The sequence below is a fragment of the Numenius arquata genome, chromosome Z (assembly GCF_964106895.1).
Source record: "Numenius arquata chromosome Z, bNumArq3.hap1.1, whole genome shotgun sequence".
Classification (NCBI taxonomy): domain Eukaryota; kingdom Metazoa; phylum Chordata; class Aves; order Charadriiformes; family Scolopacidae; genus Numenius; species Numenius arquata.
In genome coordinates, this window is record NC_133616.1 from 29966159 (window position 1) to 29986758 (window position 20600).

At 40.4% G+C, this 20600-nt stretch overlaps 1 protein-coding gene across 1 annotated transcript in view; it reads left to right on the top strand.

The window, feature by feature from the left end:
- The first annotated feature begins 2031 nt into the window (after positions 1–2031).
- Positions 2032–20600, top strand: part of ARHGEF28 (Rho guanine nucleotide exchange factor 28) — a 60814-nt gene continuing 42245 nt past the window's right edge. The window contains exons 1-7 of the mRNA XM_074166939.1: positions 2032–2116; positions 9202–9332; positions 11747–12048; positions 14517–14661; positions 15959–16070; positions 19424–19463; positions 20033–20156. Coding sequence (XP_074023040.1) covers positions 2032–2116; positions 9202–9332; positions 11747–12048; positions 14517–14661; positions 15959–16070; positions 19424–19463; positions 20033–20156 — 939 coding nt within the window. The remainder of the gene's footprint in view (positions 2117–9201; positions 9333–11746; positions 12049–14516; positions 14662–15958; positions 16071–19423; positions 19464–20032; positions 20157–20600) is intronic.

Sequence of the window (20600 nt, forward strand, 5' to 3'; positions counted from 1 at the left end):
TACAGTGCTCTCTATATGTGAATTGCTGTTTTCCCATGGAGTGCTGCCTTTTGTACATGTCTGAAATTAAGACTTTTATTCCAGTTGGTGTTACATACGTCCAACGAGCAAGAGAATACACTTGTGTAGGGCAAACTGCTGCTTAGAGGGGAAATCTTTTATGTTGCAGACATTTCCTAAGTGAACAAGTTATCCAACAAATATGCTCCGTCCTTTCCTTTTCTCTGAAACTGTGGCCACGATGGGAGGCAGGGTAATGCCCTGGATGGTGTGCAGGTGGGAAGGTGTACGTCAGCGCCTGCATTCCCATATGCCCAGAGGATTTATCAGTGCAATTTGAACCTGACATTCCAGGCAGTGAAGATATTTTGAAGTGGATGCTTAAAGCATGGATTTATATCCTCTCTGTATTTTCAGTCATCTATTGTCCGTTGTAATTCCCTGGGGCGGTTAATTATATATATAAATCAAACAAAGTCTATGGGAGTGTCTAATATTTAAAGTGAAAGTCTAAGGCTTCCAGTGTCTGGGGTGAATTATTCTTTTCAGGCCTAACAAAGCTGGCAGAACTTCAGTTAAGGGAAGGGCAGAACAATGATGTGTTTCAACTTTGTTTTATGTAATTTGTGCTCTTTATGAAGTGCTTGTATAATAATTATTTTATCCCTGAAAACCTGGTAGATATTTTTCTAATGGGTTTTGAGTTAAATTTGCATTTGAATTGTATTATTTTCTTTCAACAAACACATTGTTATCTCCGACTGAAATGTGGATTAAGGAATCACTTGAAACATAATACAGAAGTAGCGCTGCAGACCTCAGCAGCCTCAAAAATAATTGAAGTGAAGTAAGGAATGTTAACAAGCTCAAATGTCATCATCCTCCAAAAACTGACATTTAAGCTGATCCACATTCCCTCTCCTCCTTTATGTGGAGTACAAAAACACATACATTGTGGGGTAACTAAAAGAAATGTTTGGTGGAGTTGGTTAAGAAACAGTGGACATGTTATTTTTGTATTAGCTCTTGTATAGCCACATTTGAGCTTATTTAAAAAAAAAAAAGTAGTTTGTGTAGTGTAAAGATGTTGGGGGAAGGGATAATGAGTTCCTACTGAATACTAATTGCCTACGAGTTGTTCAGGGAGACTGTATAAGAATGGAGGATTTGTTGTAAATTAGTCACTAGCTGTATTGTGCGTTGCTCTGAGGTTAGACCAGAGCTGTAAAGGTGCCAGCTCTACAAAATCCTTATGATTCACTGTCTAACTTGGTGACTGTGTGAAGGAGAAAATACTATTCAGACTAAATATTATTGGAAAGAGAGGTCCTCTAATGACAGTGTAATCTTTCTTTATAACACTTGAGCTTTAGGCTCATTTGAGTTAGAAAGATGGGAGCGACAGATTTTGAGGGGGTTATCGCTGCTTTTCCAGCTGCAACATCCCAAGGTCTGCCAAAGTTGTAAATGCTGAGAGGAGGGGTATTGCTCTGCAGTAATATAGGGTGCAGCAGATATATTAGTGCTTTTAGCTTACTGTTAATCTTTGGCGTCTTTAATTCCAGCATTTTGCCTGTCTTTAATTTGAGAGTATTCATAAACCCCACTTTTAACATGGAAACAAAGCTTTGAAAAAGCTTGCAATAGTTTGTTTACTTTTGAGACTTATTTTCTGGTTCCTTACTCGGCTCCTATTGTTTTCATTTACATCAAAATGGAAAGGTGAGTTAATGATTCATTGGCACACGGTGACCTTTCAAATAGCTTTGGACCACGATGCAACAGCTCCACTCGAAGCTCTCATACGTTAACCTCCTTTCTTCTGCCTTAGTATTTGCAGCCTGATCTGTCTACATGCCTGGACGCCTGAAGAGAGCAAACATTTATAGCTTCTCCCTCCCCTGTGTTTAGTGGGCAATTTGATCCTTCTTTGTCCATTCCTTTATTTTACATCACTCTTAGACTTGACTTGCTATTGAGAACAACAAAGTGCAACTTTGGGAATCTGCTCTGTGTTTATTTAGCACAAAAATGGACTCAGACTCTGATTCACCTTTTAATTACTCTTGGCCATCCTTACCTAAAATGAGGATTCGAAGAAGGGCATCCAAACCAGGTAGAAAAAGCTGTCTTCTTTTAAATGACTTGTTTAATAGCTCTGCCTCCTTTTCATTGTCTGGTTGTGTGCAGGTGGCTATAAACAGCTTGCATGAGGTAGATTTTCTTTCTGTCAAAAGTCTATCTCACTCTTAGTTATGCTCTTATAAATATTGGTGTTGGAATTTGTTAAGTAAGGAGAAAATGTTTTCTCCAAATTATGTACTGTTCTTTAAAATTGTTTTTATTTCTTTACTTTCTTAGGGCTTTTTTTTTTCCCTTCTGGTTGCATGTGTAACTTTCGCTGAGCAGCTTTGACACCCTGGGAGCTGCACGGCATAGCAGCAGTTGCAGAAAACTCTGCTGGTTACAGTTGTTTTTGTTTAGGAAGAATTTGGTAATTGAAATATGCCTCAACAGCTAACAGGATTTTTTTTTGGTTTAAATTACATACAAAAATCTTACCAGAATGAAGAGGGAAATCTTCTGCTTTCTGTACAAGAAAGCAAAAAAGCCAGTTACTCTCTTTGGTGGCAGGGTCAGTTACTGTCTTTGCACAGTTAGACATTGTCGTTCTTTGTGGAGAAATCTTTGGGAGGTAAGCATTAAAAATGTTGGCAGTATGATAAAGGGGATTTTAAGGAGGTTGAAAGACACTGACTAGCAAGTTTATGTTAGGAACAATTATAATTGAAGGCTTTAATGAGGAAAGCTAAATTTTTTCTACATTTAAAAGCAAAGAGATGAAGAGGCAAAAAAGGCAAAAAAAAGTAATTTGTGGTTCCTTCCATAAAATTCCTTTTTTTTTGTTTCAGAAAGGGAAAAAACCAAGTAAGAGGAGTAAGATCCATCAGTGCCATTAAAGTCAATGATCCAGGAGACTCATGTTTACACAGACTGAGACTTTGACCTAGTTTTAGAGTGAAAAATGTGTACAGAACGCACATTTTAATGTGCAGAACACTTTCTGAACTTTTAACTTTTATTCATGGGGAAATCCAGTATTTCCCAAGCGTATAAGAGCTTCTGCAATGTGTACAGATGCACATACAATTTGTAAAGATGAAATGGGTTGCAAGTTGCTTGGTGTGTGTTCTTTCCATCTCTCATGAGGACTCATTTTATCTGTAAATGCTGTAGCTGTGCACCCACCTTCCATGGTACTGTTGCTGTTATTTATTTATTTTATTCATTATTTTTTTAAAATGCTTCATGTGTTGTAAAGCACCGTATACAGATCTGATGTTTGTATGTTATAGTATTGCATTTTGTTTCCTATCCCTTCTATTAACAGTGTATCAGCACATGTGGCTTGTCTGCACATATGTCCGATCATATATATGGGGTTGCTGGAGCAAGAAGGTGCATGTTTTAGTGGTAAAGTCTAAGGGTTCACTTGTGCTTGGGGAATTGAAATCCTGGCTGCCCATAGGATTGGGAGAACTGCCTCTAAAAGGGGAGAGCAGGCTCATGACCTATGCTCGTGATCTATGTTTTTTTTTCTGGTAGTATCCAAGCACGGCCAATTGATCCTGGCACGCAGGTGTGGGGCACGTACCTCGCAGCTGCGTTTCCCTCACGTGGGAGTTCAAGTCTCAGTGAACAAGAGACTTGTAGTGCCCGGCGGGAAGGGGTGTGGGATTCCTCCTGCTTACCCCAAAAGCCACAAAGTCATTGCTGTGTACCTGTGCTGGGTGCTGCAGCAGGTGGTTGGTTTCCTGGTCTGGGGTTGCTCCCCCTTGGGAGGCAGGGGAACTGGTCCAACCTCCTGTGGCATAGTCCAAAGCAGAAAGTCTCACACCCCACTTTGCACCACACGCATCAGTGATTTCAGATTTTAAGTTCCCTGTGTGCCCCAAACTCAGCTTTTGCCCCTGCTCGGGGACCTCTCAGGCTGGGTGGTGGAGCCCCTGTCCCCCCCCTGAACTCCTGGGGGGCGGCAGGAGACAAGCGCAGGCTGTGCCCTGTCGGGGCCATGCACTGCAGACTCCCTCCCGCCTGCTGAGCCTGCGTGTGCGTGGCATGATTAAAGGTTAATTAGGCTCAGCAGAGAATGTGAACATGACTGTGTCTTAGTGATTGGGCTGGGGAGGGGGAGGTGTCTAAATTTTATTTGTTGCTGCAAGACCCCTAATAGTGTTTATTTTGTTATTTTTAAATGGTATTTACTTTGTTATTTAATGGGAAATGGCCATAAGGCAGGTCTCCCCTCTTCTTGTGCTGCATAGTCCTACCTGTTCAGAGGCAGTAGCTCCAGAGCCTTTTTGGAGGCTTTATCACCCTTCAGGGGTGGTGAGAATATCTGTTTCTGCTTAGTCTGTCCCACTGTTCTGGGAGGGGGGAGTTACGTGCCAAGTCCACTCCAGCAGAGGTGATGATTGAAACCCAGCGTCCTATATCTTGGGAAAGTATTTTCTCTCTTGTGCTGTTGTATAAAATGAGATACCAGCTTATTTCTGGTTGTACATTCCTTTGTATAGTCGGTAAGGTGCCTGCTTCAGGGAGGGAGGTCAGAGCTGTGAATCCCGTGTTGGAAAGGGGCACTTTCTTGCATCTCACATTCAGGGGACAAAGATCAAAGTCAAGGACTGACAACTACCTTTATCCTCAGGCTACTTTAGGACCGTATCTTGAACATGATGGTATGATTTCTAGCATCCAGATGACTGATCAGCTTGATGCAGTATATAGGAAATGCAGTGTTTTGGTTTCCATTCCACAGATTTAGGACAGTTAAATGTCTTTATGACAGCAGCACTTCAAAGCCTACCTCACTTTACCATCTGTGTAATGCTGTTCTTATGTACTTGCTTAATTTTGCTGTCAAGAGTAGTTGCACTGTCTGAATGAAGCACTAAGACATCTGAATCAGGGATTCAGATCCCCCATTGAAATTGGTTGTATGGTCCACATCTACAGATGTGAATGTCACTTCGGTTGGTCTCTTGCCAGGAGCATATGGGCTTCTTTCTCTAAATTCAGGTGACCAGTTCTATATTTAGAGGAGTATTCTGCAGTCCTGCATGACCCGTTCACTTAGCTGTCTGCATTTTTTGGTCACTTCATAGCTCTGTTACTTCCAGTTACACATTAACCCCTGCTCAGATTGCTGGGGGTAAATACGATGAGCTGTCTGAAAACAATTCAGTGTATCTAGAGAAGTGAATTTGTAATTTCTTTCCTGGCTCTCAGCTTGCTTACGTTGATGTATTTCACTTCTCTTTTGCCGTGTGCTGTCTCATAGAATTATTTAAGTTTTGATTTTTGTGGAAAAACAGGCAATGTTGTGTTCTTGCTATTTTCTGACACAGGTCATTCAAGGCTGTACATTTTCTTATGCCAACACAAAGCATGTTTTGAATTATTGCTATGATGGTCATTTTTTTTTTAAAGTTAAAGTATTTTTATTAGCTTTTGTGCCTGGTAAAATGTGCAGCCTTTGTTGTATAATTTTGAGAATAACATTACAGAAGATGTGGAGAACTTGTGCCTAGTTATTCATTGGTCAAGGTCTTTTATTTTATCCATGTTTGGAGATTATCCTTCCCAGCACTGTGGCTTTTGTTCACCTACATCTAAATAACACATACATCTTTCCTGACTGTTTACCAGGCAGATGGCAGAGAGCCACAGGCTCTGCTAAAGGAGACATGCCTTTATTTTATTTTATTTTATTTTATTTTATTTTATTTTATTTTATTTTATTTTATTTTATTTTATTTTATTTTTTACTTTTTCTGTGGTCGTGGCACAGTATACGGCCAGGGAGTGTCCAGCTCTGGCAGGACGATCAACTTGGTGAGCTGTGCTTGCTGGGCTGTTTCAGTACCAGAGCCAATTCTGCTGTGTTGTATTGAGGACGCTTTCACCTTAGCAAGCACCTTGGAGTTCATTACTGACACGTTTTACAGCTGAAACTCTTGGGGGCACCTTCACTCTGGCAAGAAGTGTCAGTTTGCCCTGGCAGTCATATCTTGTCTTTCCACAAGCTGGGCTGAACTTTTGCATCTGCAACGAGAGTAAGCATTTTGAATGGGCAGGGGAGATTTTTGAGACATTTTGTTGTTACTCCTCATCTTTCAGGCAAGGACAGCCTTGCTGCATATTACTGCTGGTACCCAGTACAGCGAGCTGTTTCCTACTGCCGTGTTAACCTGGAGGAGGGTCTGTTGATGGTCCCTGTAGGACTGAGATGATTTGTAGCCAACAAGGCAGGCTGGAAGCAGTTAGTGGGGCTGGAGGAATGCTGTGTGTGATCTGGACGCTTGCGATGGTTTTGTCACTTTTTAAACTATGTGGGCCTATCCAGTGGAAATAAGTTACTAGTATAGTCAATGTGTAATAAATAATGCTCTCCCCTGCATTCAGCAAAGTCTTTAAATACTTCTCTTGTTACGAAGTTGGTTTGATGTAGTCGTTCCTTCACGCTTGTTTGAAATTGGAGGAAGTAGTGGGAATAAGGAGGTACAGTGGAGTCATATGGCAACATGAAGCCCAGAATAACCTGCTACCTTTTGTCTGTTCATTTAAAACCCCAACGAGTATTTATTTAGACACCTCACCTGTAACAATACACCAACTGGAGCATCGCCAGAAAAACATAAGGCATTTAGCAGTGGTAATCAATAAAGAGTTAGTGACAGAAAGTACTGCAGATAACGTATTCTGGTATATCTTGTATTTTCAGCAGCTTTCTTCAGAAGTTGTTACTTAGATTGTTACTCTCTTACAGAACTTCAAATTAATGTGAAATGTGGTATTATTTTAAAATAATGTAAGATAAATAAAAATGTGAAGTAGTAGGGGGATTTTGTTGTTTCTGATGTGGGACATGTAATTCATAGTGCAGTCCAGCCCAGCAGTGAGGACTGTTACTGAAGTCAAGAAGCTGTTTCCATGGGCTTGGGCTTACACCACGATTTGGGAATCCCTAACGCCTGGGCTGTTTTTCAGGGGTGCATTTTGAACCTTTGCGGCCTAGCATGGGAGCTGAATACCACCCTTTGGTATTCAGCTGCTCATTGTACCCAGTGGGTTTATATACCAGAGGGAGCGTGTGCTGAGGAAGGTAATAAGCATCCAAGAAGCAGTGGAGAGCCTAACATTTTTCTTCCTCCTGGTTGTTGGCTTAAGACCAGCCCTTGGAAAACTTTACTTGCCACAAGAAAGTACTGCCAGTTTTTGCCAAATCACATCTCCATATGATCTTAGATGCCAAAGACTGATGAACTGCTGTAGAAAACAATGCTTTAATACTATTTATAAACAAAGGCTTTGGGATGTTGGCAGGCATAAGGAAATGGTTTGTAGCTTTAGCAATTCTCAAGATGGTGACACTAAAATCACATTAAAATTCCTGCAGGAGGGAGAAGCAAAATGAGGAACGTAAGGATGTTTTAATGGTATGGTGTCCTGCAAGGCCTTCCAGGACTAGAAACCAAATAATTCATAGTGTGCCATTTCTAAGTGGGAATTTCCAGTTGTCTCTATAGACACAACTGGCTTTATGAGATAACATCTTAAATAAAAGATCTGGTGTAGCATTGCAGTTTTGGCAGTGGTCTTGGGACTTTTTTTTTCAGCAGAACAAATGCCCCAGACCTTGACAAGTGTAGTTTCTAATCCAGTGCCATTTCTTCATTATAGCTTTTCTTGCAATCTGATGGCCATAGGCATCTTGGATGGGGCTTTAATCAGCCTGATTTGGTGAAAGATGACGTTGGACTACGTCTATATTCCAACCTAAACCGTGCTATATGATTCTGTGATCTTCCAATAGCAGTTACGTTACTTTAAGAATATAGCCCAGCGGGAGTCTTCAGTGGTATCTTTTCCTTTCCACCTTTGCAGAAAATAAATTTCTGATGCAGATTAAGAAGGATTTTTTTTTTGCATAATTTTCAATAAGAGACAGACTGGAATTAAGGATCTGAGAGTTTTGATTTTGGATATTTTGCTGGGTATGATAGTTTCCTCTACCACATCGTTCTTATGCTTGCCTATCTCAGTGCATTTCCAGTGGCAATGCTTGACTTACAGCATCTTAAAAAATGCAAATTACGTTACAACTGTGATTTTCTTAAAAAACTTGTTTTCAACAGTCCAGAGCAAGACTGGTTTCCACTTTGTCAAATTTTGCTCCTTTTACAATCAGAAGATAATATGAGACCTTGACTACCATCTCAGATGCTAGATTGGTGAATGCTCTTCATACTTATAAGCAGCTTTAAGAGAAGTGGGCGTGCAAGACAGACTGACAGTGTTTCTGTAGCACTTGGTTAGTGTTTCTGCTGCTCAACGCCATGAAATAAAGAGTCAGCCCATGCAGCTTTTTATAATATTTGCAGTCATGAACATGCTATTGAAAACTAAACTCTGAACTTCTGTTAATAATTTCTGGTGAAACTGATAATTTCTCATTTCTGTACCAAAAGTAGATCAGAAGCAGTCTTCATCCCAAACATCTTGTTCATGGGTCAAATCTTGATTGATTGCTGTCACCTTGTAAAGGCATTATCAGTGGTATTTTATTTCTATCAGTCTTAAAATGTTGTTGCTGTTTTTTATTTTAAGAACAGTAATCTGCTTTATTGGTTTATAATTAGTATTTGTTACTCCCAGTAGGTAGAATGCTTTAGGAGAGTCATTATTTGACTACAGTTGAACACTATTCCACTCATATAATGTATCAGATGTTAGATATTTATAATGTATAGGCCAGAATCGTGCATATTTCATCGCAGTCCATAAATCTTGTCCGATGTACTTCAACCACAGATCTCTTTAAAGTTCTGCCTTGGGTAGAAAATAAAGGTTTTGATAACCAAGGTACAGAAACACTAAGTATTTTTAAGTTATATGAATGATTCTGTGGTACCTTTTAGAGCCTTGTTCAACTATAGGCTTCTTGGAACATTTAGGAAGTGTAAGGCAATTACAAAATGGGCAGATTTTTGAGTGGCCACACAAGTATTACTCGAATTGTAATCCTAAGATTTGGTGCTTACTGTTTAACTTTGCAATTTTTTTTATGACAGTATATATGCATGAGAAGAAAATTATTTGAGATTTAATGGCATATTTTCCACAATTTCTTTTTTCCAGAGCAGAGACACTCTACCCTTGATGTTCTCAGGAAACTCAAGGCTCCACCTACTTTGTTTGCTGCAACCAGGCATTCTGCTGTGCTGAGTGGAAGTGATGAAGTATATGCAAACTGCATGGTAGTAGACCAAGTAAGCTTATGGTCAAACTTTGGGCAAATTTTTCAGTGTCTTCTGTTAAAGTAATTTATTTGTGCGATAGTAGGATCTTCTGGATCTGTGAGCAGTGGAGTGTGGCCAATTAGTAAAGCTCTAAAATAAAAACAGTAATACCTTGGGCTTCTAAGCGGCATTTTGTAACCCAGTTATGAGGTCCCTTTTAACAGATTCAGTTATGACAGGAATTATTCTCCCTAGCCTGGAGGGACAACTCTAAGGCAGCTTTTACTGTCTTTTGTATGTGTGTGTGTGTGTGTGAGCTAAATGGTATTTGCTTCTTTCTAAGAAACATTAACACAATGTAACTTGCTCGTGTGCACTTCAGATTTTCTGAATTCTATATACATTTACAAAAGAGATGAATTTGCTGATGTTGGCTAACTTCAGAAGTTAATTATAAGCTCCTAGCTAAGCTTACAGGCTCAACAAAAATGAGATATTGCTGAAAAGGTGAAGTCAACATCTTCCAACTGACATGCAGCATTCTGATACTGGAGGTCCTGACTTAGTATTCATGTTTCTGATTTATTTGTCACCAGCATTGGAGAAGAGCCAGAGTGTCCAGACCAAATTATATTTTGTGTCACTATGTTGGGCCTGAAATCCTTTCCCATAACTTAGGCAGGGGGGACTAGTCCAACTCTTGTGTATAGTGGTGGTGTGTAGTTAAACAGCTGCCAAATGCTGGTAGCATGTAGCTAGGTTTCAGTGATGGTTAAAGTGACTTAATTATTTGTAACCTGTTGTGGGTTCTCCTTGGGGTTAAAGTTGGAATATAAGAGTAAGAAGCGATCAGATTATAATGTTAGAAGAAGGATGAGATTTTTGCAAGTGTTTTTTCTTCTTTTTTTTTTTTTTTTTGTTCCCTGAAACACTTCAGCCACTGCATTCACTGCAGATCCAGTTCGTTGTGACAGCTGACAGAAGTTTCAGTCAGAGGCCAAAATGCACCTAAGGTTACTGAGAGATGCATGAAGTAATGACGTAGGGGTGAGCAGCTGGCAGGGGACTGACGATATGTGCAAAGTGTGAACCCTTGATATTAACAATATTCAGGTTGGAAGGACAGAGCTGCAGAAGTGCAGCTTTGTTGGAGATGCAAATGTTACCCGAGTATATTGCTGGGGGGTACTTCAGCTCCAGTTACTAACATTTGCTCAATACCCAGCCACATTCAACTTTGTTAAATTGCTAATTAGGGCCAAATTCTCCCTTAAGCACCACGCTGCAGGAGCTGGAGCAGCTGAGGAGCTGCCTCTTGTGCTGAGGGGAAATGCTGTCCGGGCAGGAATAGCTTTGAAGAGAGGAACAGCTATGTAAGACCTGGGAGAAGCATTTTACCTTCGTGCATCTCATCTGCACAACACAGCAGAAGTACTTCCAGACTTGCATGCACTGTGTCTTTGAATGCAAATATGGGCTGCTGTAAAAATGCCAGCAGTTCTTTCTGTCTTTTACTAAAAGAAACATCATAATGATTGGGATGAAAACACATCTCAAGTGGGACTGGAGAGGAGGAAGTCAACAATCTGAAGGACCAGGGCTTTGGATACACTTGCAATCCTTCCTCTCTTCTTGCTTTTATACAGGTGCTTTTTGAAAGTAGAGTGTTCTCACTGGCTGTGTGACTTTTCAGTATTATTTAGTGTTTAAATAAACAACAGTAGCACCTAACTAAAAGACTGACAATAAACTATATTTTAATACCTTCTGCAGAGCTGACAGGAGAATTCAACCTCAGTTGTGCAAAGAATTATTTGTTGCCAGGGTCTAAATCCTGATCCCTATATCTGAGAAAACATAATTCCTAACTCTGTTCTTGTGTCTGTGCAAGAGGAGAAGTGCTTCATGCTCATAATTGCTTAACAGCAAAAAAATAAAGATTCCTTTCCCTTCCTCATCTGGAGAACGTGTGTTCCAGGTCATGTATATTTATCTCAAAGCTTCGGAAATTGGTGCTGGAAAATGAAAAGTGCATGATGTGTAGGCTGGTGTTTCCAAATGAAATTGCACAATGTTTGAATTCTCCTCCATATGTCTCCAACGCTAATGTATCATGCATATTTTTTGCTCGACTCAAGGATATTTTTTATTAAAAGCTATAAATATATGAATCAATACAGTTAACAAAAGGTACAAATATGAGTGAGAAATAGATTAGACTTGCAAATACCAATTCATTGCTACTCTAATTATGGAAAAAAGTAATGCAAGAGTCTAGAATCTCCTGGCTGTATAACTTGTCTTCAATTCATGTGCTGTAAAAAGTAATTGGGGGAAAAAAAAGGCAAACCATATAACCATAAATAAAATGGCAAACTAATCTGGTCCTTATTGCCTGACAATACATCTTGTTACTGCCTCTTACCAGCATTTGTTTCCTGCAGGCTGGAGATTTAAAGGCTAACTATGTTCATGGACATGGTGTCAGCAGTGAATCGTGTCTGAATCCCACCAACTCAATCCCGATGGCTAAGAGCTCTTCGTCTCCCTCCCTTGAAGAGAATGACCAATATATATATGTTCCAAATGAAGGAAATCAAAAGCCAGTGAAAAATGGAGAAAATGCAGGTTTAAGACATACTGTTTCACCTTCTGATCTATATGGAGCAGATTCATACCTTCCATTCAAGACTCACGGTTTTATTAAGGATCGGGGTCAACTTAATGCTGACATGAAAAAAAAAAGGTATGGAATTGACTTGATGGTATGGCCAGAAAAAGGATTATTTATGATTACCTTTTACTTCAAAAGATGAAGCAGAATCTGGAGTAATAAATACTATTACTGAGGTAAAATCACTGTTTTCAATCACTGATATTTAAATTGTCCTAATGATCTGTTTTCATAAAATAGTTACGAAGACATTTTTAACAAATAAAAGGTATCTTTTAAGGGAATTAATTTTTAATGCAAATTTATACTTTTATACAAATTTATACTTTTGTGTGTTCGTTAAAAGAAAAAAGAATCAGCTGTTCACTGTAAGAGTTTCCATTGTGGCATTTTTGTCAGAAACTAGAATGTCACCCTAGTTTTCCTCAGTTATATTTTCCATTACAAAAGTAATTCAAAATCTGTTGAACTCTGGGAATCTTTCCATCCTTTGCACTGGCCTGTAGAAGGACCAACAATCCTGATTGGTTTTTTCTGGTTTTTTTTTAACCTCAAAAGACACAGTGCAGAGTGCAGCTCACATATCTGATAGGTTCAGACTGTTTTCCACTCTTCTGCTGGTGCACAGGGTTTGCTGCCAGCAGAGTCAGTTGTCTGAGGACCATCCTCCAGATGGCTTTAGGTTATGCTGGGAACTGGTTGGCTTCAGGAATGCAGAGGGCTTTGAAGATGAAACTATAATTTTTGTATTCAACAATTAGTAAATTCCCTTGATAAAGAGGCTTTATTGCTTCTCTGGATAGAAGAGACATGAAGTCAAATCCTTTTCGTACAGGAGGAAATTGGAATCTCTGTCTCACCTTTCCAGAGAGTTTGGACTAGTCAGAGGTAGGGTATCACATCTATGTAAGACCAGTAAGGAAGCAGTAGTGTCTGTCTGTTGTCAATTAAAGTGAGCAATAACATTTTCTTTACCTTAATTTTGAGTTTCTTATGCAACTATTAAGTCCATTAGGAGGAATCTTTTAACACAGATAAGACAACATGTCAGCCAAAGAGTTGTTCTTTCCCAGACCTTTTATTTTTGCTAGCTATGAGGTTATCATGTAGGTTACTATAAATAACTCCTGCCTCTCTGTCATGAACATTTTTCTCCTATACATTTATAAGACCTAGGTCAGGTACCTATACATGAGCTTTAAGAGCTTATATGAATTTTCAGAGAGATGTGATTGACTTTAATATGTCAACTGTAAGTGATCCAAATATTACACATAAAATAAGACTATCAGTATCTAATTCCAGCAGCATCTTCCTTGAAGTATCTGAGGTGATGTGGCAAGTTACTTAGCAGATCTTTAAACCAGCTCTTTGTGTCAAAAAAATTCCCTGGGTAAATTACCTGCAATAAGACAGGTATGCTTGTCTGCTGATATAGACATGTATTTCTTTTGCAATTTTAAAATGTGACAGTAACTGATAATGCATTTAAATAACTTGTTTCTGAGATGTCATGTGGGCTATTACTAGGAAACATTGCGAAAGATGGTCTCCAGAAGTGTAATAAGGAAGTAGTTTTGGACAGTATTGATAGATTTGCCCTTTGACAAAGTGAATTTGTATGTGTGAAGGAATTGTTGTGCTATTACTCCTGGTAGGAACCCTGGCTATTTAGAAATACCACACATAATTTAAAGTTTTATGTTGTAAGCCTGGAATGTTATTGCAAGCAGTCAACCGTTCCTTTCAGTCACTCTGATGAAGAGACCATGAACTTACTCTTGTAGCGAGCAGGACCCATCCTGGGAAACTCTGGTACTGCTGAGAAACCTTACTGCACTCTCCTCCTCAGGAACCCTTGCCTATCAAATAGTCTCTAGGTGTTTGAAGTATTGATTTAGCCAGAGTTTTTTCAGTCTGTTTATAGCCCTATATGTTTTAAAGTTTTTATCTTTTGAAATGAATCCCATAAACTGTCTCAGACCCTCCTTCATCTCTCTTGTTAGTTTTCTCTTCCATCCTCCATCAAGTCACAGATGTAGAAAAAAGGATGTCTGTGAATAGCCACATAATATCTTTCAAATATACATATGCAGAAAATATCCATCTACACCCACGTATCTTAATACTGAAATCTGAGCTATTGTCTCAGTTCTCCTTATCATCTGTATGGAGAGGCAGGTATGTGTGTGGAACAAAACATCTCATTTTAAGGGAGATGCTGAACATGGGTCTGAAAATCATCCTCCAGAGATGGTTGACTGTGGTGAGAGTCTGCGTGTTCGTGGGCAGTGCAAATGTCTGTACTGCAGATCCACAAGGTGGGGTCAGATGACTCCTGTACAGAGTGACTGCGTACCTTGACCAGGTGATTGCAAACATGAGAGAGGACTCACATCGTGACTTACCCAACACATAATCATGGTGGTTTGGGTTGTCATTAATCAGAGTATACAGCAGTATCTTTGCTTGTTGCATTAAGGTTGAGATGGATTGTTACTAGTATTCATGGGAATTAAAGACTTTGTTGTCTGCTTCAGTTCAAGTCTTGATGACCTTGAAGTAGACGTCGGAAGTGGAGGTGTTTCGGACAGATCCCACGTTCACTACCCTCCCCTTGGCTCTTCAGAGGCCGTGGCTTGTAGCAGAGATGGATTAGATTTATCTACCAATCTGCAGCCCAAGGTATTTGATACTATCTTGGTTTGCGTTGCTTTCCTTTTAAGTAAATCACTGAAAACATGTGAGAAATGCCTGAATCTGAAGGGGAAAAATGAGTTCCCAGTTGGCAGTGCTAGTCCCTCTGGAGAGCAGCACACCCAGGGTTGTGAAGCAGGAACTTCCTGGTTGTGTCCTAGCTCAGCAGCAGCTGTGGGAAGGGTCCATCAGACATTCCCTTCAGCTTTGAAAAAAGCGTACTTTATCAGAAGAATTTCAAAGGAGATAGTTTCAGTGAATCAGAATTTTCTAATAATATATTTAGTGAGGAAATGTTTAACCAGCTGTAGTTATCTAAAAGTGTAACAGCTTTGTGAAGTATAAAAACAGCCTGCTGCCTGTTTCAAAACAATTACTAGACTCAGGGAAATTCAGTTGGGTTTTGTGCATTGACTAGTGCAAATCTCTCTTCCTCATTATGGCTTGCTGAAGTGCTCTGGCTACATTCATTATTTTTCAGACCATGGTGCCATTTCTGAGATCTTAAGACACATACGCAGTTATTTTTTGTTTGTAAGGCTTCTTTATGTTTTTATTAGATAGACTTCTTGCCACTGTAAAACTTTATCTGATCTTCAGCAAATGATTATATGAAGGGAGAAAAAGAGTCCAGCACAAACACTGAATTCTGTTAGGGCTACTTTTAAAAACAATAAGGTAAGCAGTTTAGGAGTGGGAGTAGGGAGTTTCCTTTCAAGCTTTATCATTAATGTATTTGGGGATTGGAAAATCTTTTCACACACAATAGAAAAAAATGCAGAGAGAAAAGAGAAAGAGGCTAACTCCTTTCTTTGGAAACTTTGACATCAATAATCACCAAGGCACGGTGTTAGTCTCCATGAAATGTTCTTGAGGTATTAAAGTACTAAGATTAATGGCTCCCGTGGTAAAACAAAGCATCTTGGTTGTCAGATATAATGGCCAATAGCGCTGTTTGGATGGTGCTTGTCACTAAACTGGAGAAGAGTGTAAGCTTTCTCTTACTCTAACTTGCACCCACAATTATTTCCTGCAACATACAAAAATCTGTCATAGTGGAAGTATGACAGGCTTCCTAAGACTTCAGATGAAGTTGTCAAAAATTGTACTTCAAAAGCTTTAATGAAGCCAAGAAAATTTATGTATATGGTCACCTGCCTTTCTTTCAGAAGTTCTGAAAGATTGATTCTTTCACTTTCTTTCAAAGTCACTGATTTTTTTTTTTGTTTCTGTTGCTGATGCATTTCAAAACAACTTGAGTCTTATTTGCTGCAATTTCTTGTAGGAATGCACTGTGTCTGGCATTCGGTCACGCTCCTATTCCTGCTCCTCACCCAAAGGTTTACTAGGAAGACCTCGCATTCCTCGGGAGTTCGCAGTTGGGGATTCGAATGAAGGTCAGTGCTCTGGCTTTGCACCTGCACATCCTCATCCCATGCCTGCCTGCTCTATGCCCAGTGCTGACAGCTTTAGTCAGGCGTGTCCTGTACACAGACCTCACCAATGCACTTGAAAGCAGGGTTCGGTTCCCTTTGGGCACCCCTGCCATTGTCCCTCACTCTTCTCCCATCTACAGCTCTGTCATGCCCTCCCCTGATGGAGGAGCTGGTCCTTGGGAGGACATACAAACTGGGACTGTCAGTCAGAAAAAGTAATGCGGGCAAGGGTGATAATCTTCTTTTTGGGAGATCCTTACCCCATACTCCCTCTGCGTGCCCGGCAGAGACCATGAGGAAGCTCAGGATGACACAGAAGAGGCATCAAAGAGGACGCATGGCCTCAGCTTCTGTAGATCCCAGGGAGTCTCTGAAACATGGATGGGGTATTATCTTCTACACAGGCTGCGGAGCAAAACCCACCCTCTCCATCAAGTGGAGTCAGAGATGTCCCTGCAAGAATCTTGTAATGTTTTTCCAAATTGTTTCTAACATGCTTTGTTTCTAGACACATAGTTTCATATTTAGAAGACAACCCACACTTTTCACAATGACAGTATGGGTCATATTTGAAAACCATGCAAAGTGTGAAATACATATACTGTGCTTTTCATATAGATCACATCACTTAAAAAACACTTGCATTTCAAGAGACTTGGCCTCTGTCCCTATAACCCTGTCCATTGCCATACTTCCAGCTTGTCTGTCCCTGCCTTATACCTTTAGCTTTCCACTACTCCTGAGCAAGGGGCAGGAAATGTGAGTTACAGTGAACCAGATGGGATGGACACCCAGAGAAGATGTGGATGCCCCACCATTGGAAGTGCTCAAGGTCGGGTTGGATGGGGCTTTGAGCAACCTGATCTAGTGAAAGATGTCCCTGACTGTGGCAGGGGGGGTGGACTAAGTGATCTAGGTGATCAGGGGGGTTGGACAAGAGGAAATAGCCTCAAGTTGTGCCAGGGAGGTTTAGGATGGATATAGGAAAAATTTATTCACAGAAAGGGTTATGAAACATTGAAACAGGCTGCCCAGGGAAGTGGTTGAATCACTATCTCTGGAGGTATTTAAAAGACAGGTGGACATGGTTTAGTGGTGGTTTTTGCAGTGCTAGGTTAGTGGTTGGACTCGATCTATGAAGGTCCCTTCCAAACCAAACCATTCTGTGATTCCATGACACTGAATGTAAAAACACAGAAATTACAGTAATGTTCTCATTAACCAGTTAACAAATTCAAAAGCTGTTGGGAAGGTGAGATGGAGAAAGCTGATGGGCAGGCATACAGATACTGCAGACATCTTACTGCGTTAAGAAACAGTGTTAAACAGTGCAGCAAATAACTTGTTTGTGGTTGCTCAAATTCATGTCCCCTTGTAAGGAGAAGTATGTACTGCATACTGCAGCGCGTAGCTGTGTTGTATTTTTCCACATCACTTAATTATCCAACAGATTAGATGAGAAGACTATGGCAAAACAAGGCTCAGGCCCATGTCCTGTTTGTTCTCTCTCCCCTTTCTCCTGGGACAGTCAGTGCTGAAGCTGTCTTGTGGAGAAGATGGAAATCCTTTCCTGTCCATGCTTTGGAAACAGGCTGTTCTGCAGCCCGTACCGTGGATGCAGTGTGCTGCTGGGAGGGAGGGTGGTGGTCTGCTGAGGTTCCTGCTGGCCCTTCCCTGCTGCCAGCACCTCTGCCTCGTCCATTCCTTGCCAGCATTTTGCAAGGATGAGAGCATTGATTAGAGTGCTTGGCAGCTGGCAGTGGTGATGACTGTGTGAGGCAGCCACCGCTGCGCTCACTCTGAGCAGTTGCATCTGGGTACGGGTCTAGCCCAAGAGCTTGGTCCAAGAAGCTAGGTCAAACAGTTCATCCTGATCTCTGCAGGCTGTAGTGGGATTGTGTCTGGGTCTGTGCAGGTGTCTGTGTGCTGAAAACATACCCCTTCCCGTCTGCCCAGTTGCCAGTGCTTTGGATATCTCGCTTAGGGCTTTGCTATGCAGGAGGGAGGCGCAACTGACTTTGTGCATTGCAATGAAACATAAGCCAAAGCAGATGAATGCTGGATGGCAACATACTTTGTGTCTTTCTCACACAAAGTATGAAAAAAAAAAAAAGAAGTGCTAAATCACTGTCGATTTGTGATGGAAGCATGCTCAGGTTTGAAACAACTACCTGCTTTTGTTCGAGAAGTTATTACCAGACTGTAACAGTAAAGGATTTGTCCCTGTTCTGTAGATGGTGTGCTCATGAACAGTGGTCAATCCCTCCTTCAGGCTCTTTCACTCTCTAAGTCAGTGTCTCTGCTCCACCCTTGTAGTAAGTACCTCAACACCAACCCCACGGCACTGTTTTGCATGAGGCTGTCTTCATCTCCCATAGGTACATGGCCTTTGTTTCTTCTGAAAGCATGCCATGGCACAGGTTGTGTGTGGCAACTAACTGAAATACTCTTTTAGTCTTGATGCTGCTTTGGTAAATACTCTAGCTTTCGCTAACCTGAAGTCTGTGTTTGTCTGAAGACATGCTGGTTTGGTGAAGCGTGTTTAAGTTTGCATCTAACTTTAAAGAAGGCATAGTCTGATGCTTTGACTTAGGCAAGTGTTTAAGTATCTTTCTGAACCATATCTGTGGTAGCTCTGCAAAAAATGTCTGCAAAACAGAATGGCTTCTAATATGGAAATGGCAGAGTGGTCTCTGTAATTTTTCTTTTTTCCTTCCAAAACAACCCAACTAAATTACGTCTCTGTTATTTTGCTTTTTGGACGGTTTGTTGAAAAGTATCTCCTTGAGTTCTCTCTACTGCTTCTAGGATGTAAACTTGAAACACATTACACATCCTGCGCAGTACGCAGACTAGTAATATACCTCTTTATGTAGAGAGATTCAAAAATTTTTAATACTATAGATAAAGCTGCATAAGACAGATAATTGTAAGTGTTAGAAGAGTGTTATTAAGATATTTTACAACAAATTGTGTAAAGAGCAAAATGAAGTATGAAACATTCAAGTCTGGATTGTTAAGATAAATAAAATAAATATTTTTTGTTATTCTTAAAAACAGTCAGTTTGCCGAGACTGGCATTCACTGGTATCCATCTCAGTTCTGGCAGATTCTGTCAACTAAACAAAGCTTAGTAGGCAGTGGTCTGGAGTAGGAAGAGTTGCTTCTAATGCATATACGTTTTTGCTTCCCTAATTTTCAAATGACATTGCAAGCCCTTAATGACAAGCTTATGGCGTGGTGGAGGTGGCGTGTTCCAAGTAAACCTGGTGGCCTTGCAATCTGAGTGCCCGATAACTGTTTGTGTCTTGCAGAGCGAGCGTACAGCCTGCCCGAGCAGTCCCGGGAGAAAAGGTACGGCAGCGCCTCGCACGGAGCCCATCTGTCCAAGAATGCCATCTAGGGAGCAGAATGGGGAAGAGGCCTCTGCACCCCTCACAGCCGGGTTGTGGGCAGCGATTTTGGGGAGTGCCCCCCTGCCCAAGGGATCCGCAAGCCCCCACTGAAACCCTGTGCTGAGCTCAGCCTGGCTCTCCCTTGTCCCGTCCTCGCCGTGCACCTCCTGCGTGTCCCACTGTGGTAGGGACATGCACGGTAGGGATGTGCTGCTGTTTGCTGTGGGAGCTCCTGTCTGCTGTCGGAACATTCAAAATGCCGTAATAAAAGCAAGGGGGCTATTGATACCAACCATGATCTTGTAAACAACCAAGCTTGTAATACATTACACATTCAGAGCACTCCATGGGGTGGTGTTACTCTATCTGATAAAAAGGGATTGCAGTCTTTTTAGTAATGTCAGCTAAACCCGCAATAAAACTGTGAATGTGTAACTGTAAATGCTAGGTGAAACAACCACCATCTAGATTCTGCTCTAAGGGACTGTTCCCACTGGAATGACGTTTTTTCCCTGGTCTCTGTTTTAGGATTCAGGAGGAGGAATGGAATAAATATATTGTACCCTCAAAAAATGAGTCTGAAAAATGTAAAGTGAGTCGGACTTTCAGTTTTCTGATGAACAGAATGACCAGCACACGGAATAAGTGCAAGGTAATTTGGGGTTTATGTCTATATTATTATGTATAATTATGTCACTGTAATTAAATGAATTATAGATGAGAATCTAAATTGTTATGTAAAGATAAGCTGTTTATTACAAAATCATGTAATAGGAAGAAACTTTTGTCTTTATTTTTTAATTTTAAAACGTATGCAGTATACCCTGAAATGGCCTTCGTATTAAAAACCAGCTTTCCCTTTAAACAATAGCTTTAGCTGAACAGTATTAAGTATTTCCCTTATCATTTTTTTAAATGTTATTAATAATCTCATTTAATGATTTAGCCAAAGTTTAAATGTATAAATTGTCTTTAAGAAATAATTTACTTTGCTAAATAAAATTGGGAAGTACAGGCCTGTTCTTGCAATTACTCTCAATGAGTAACTGAGTCTGTAACTTTTACATTGGCACATAATCAGTTGAATTTTCCTTAT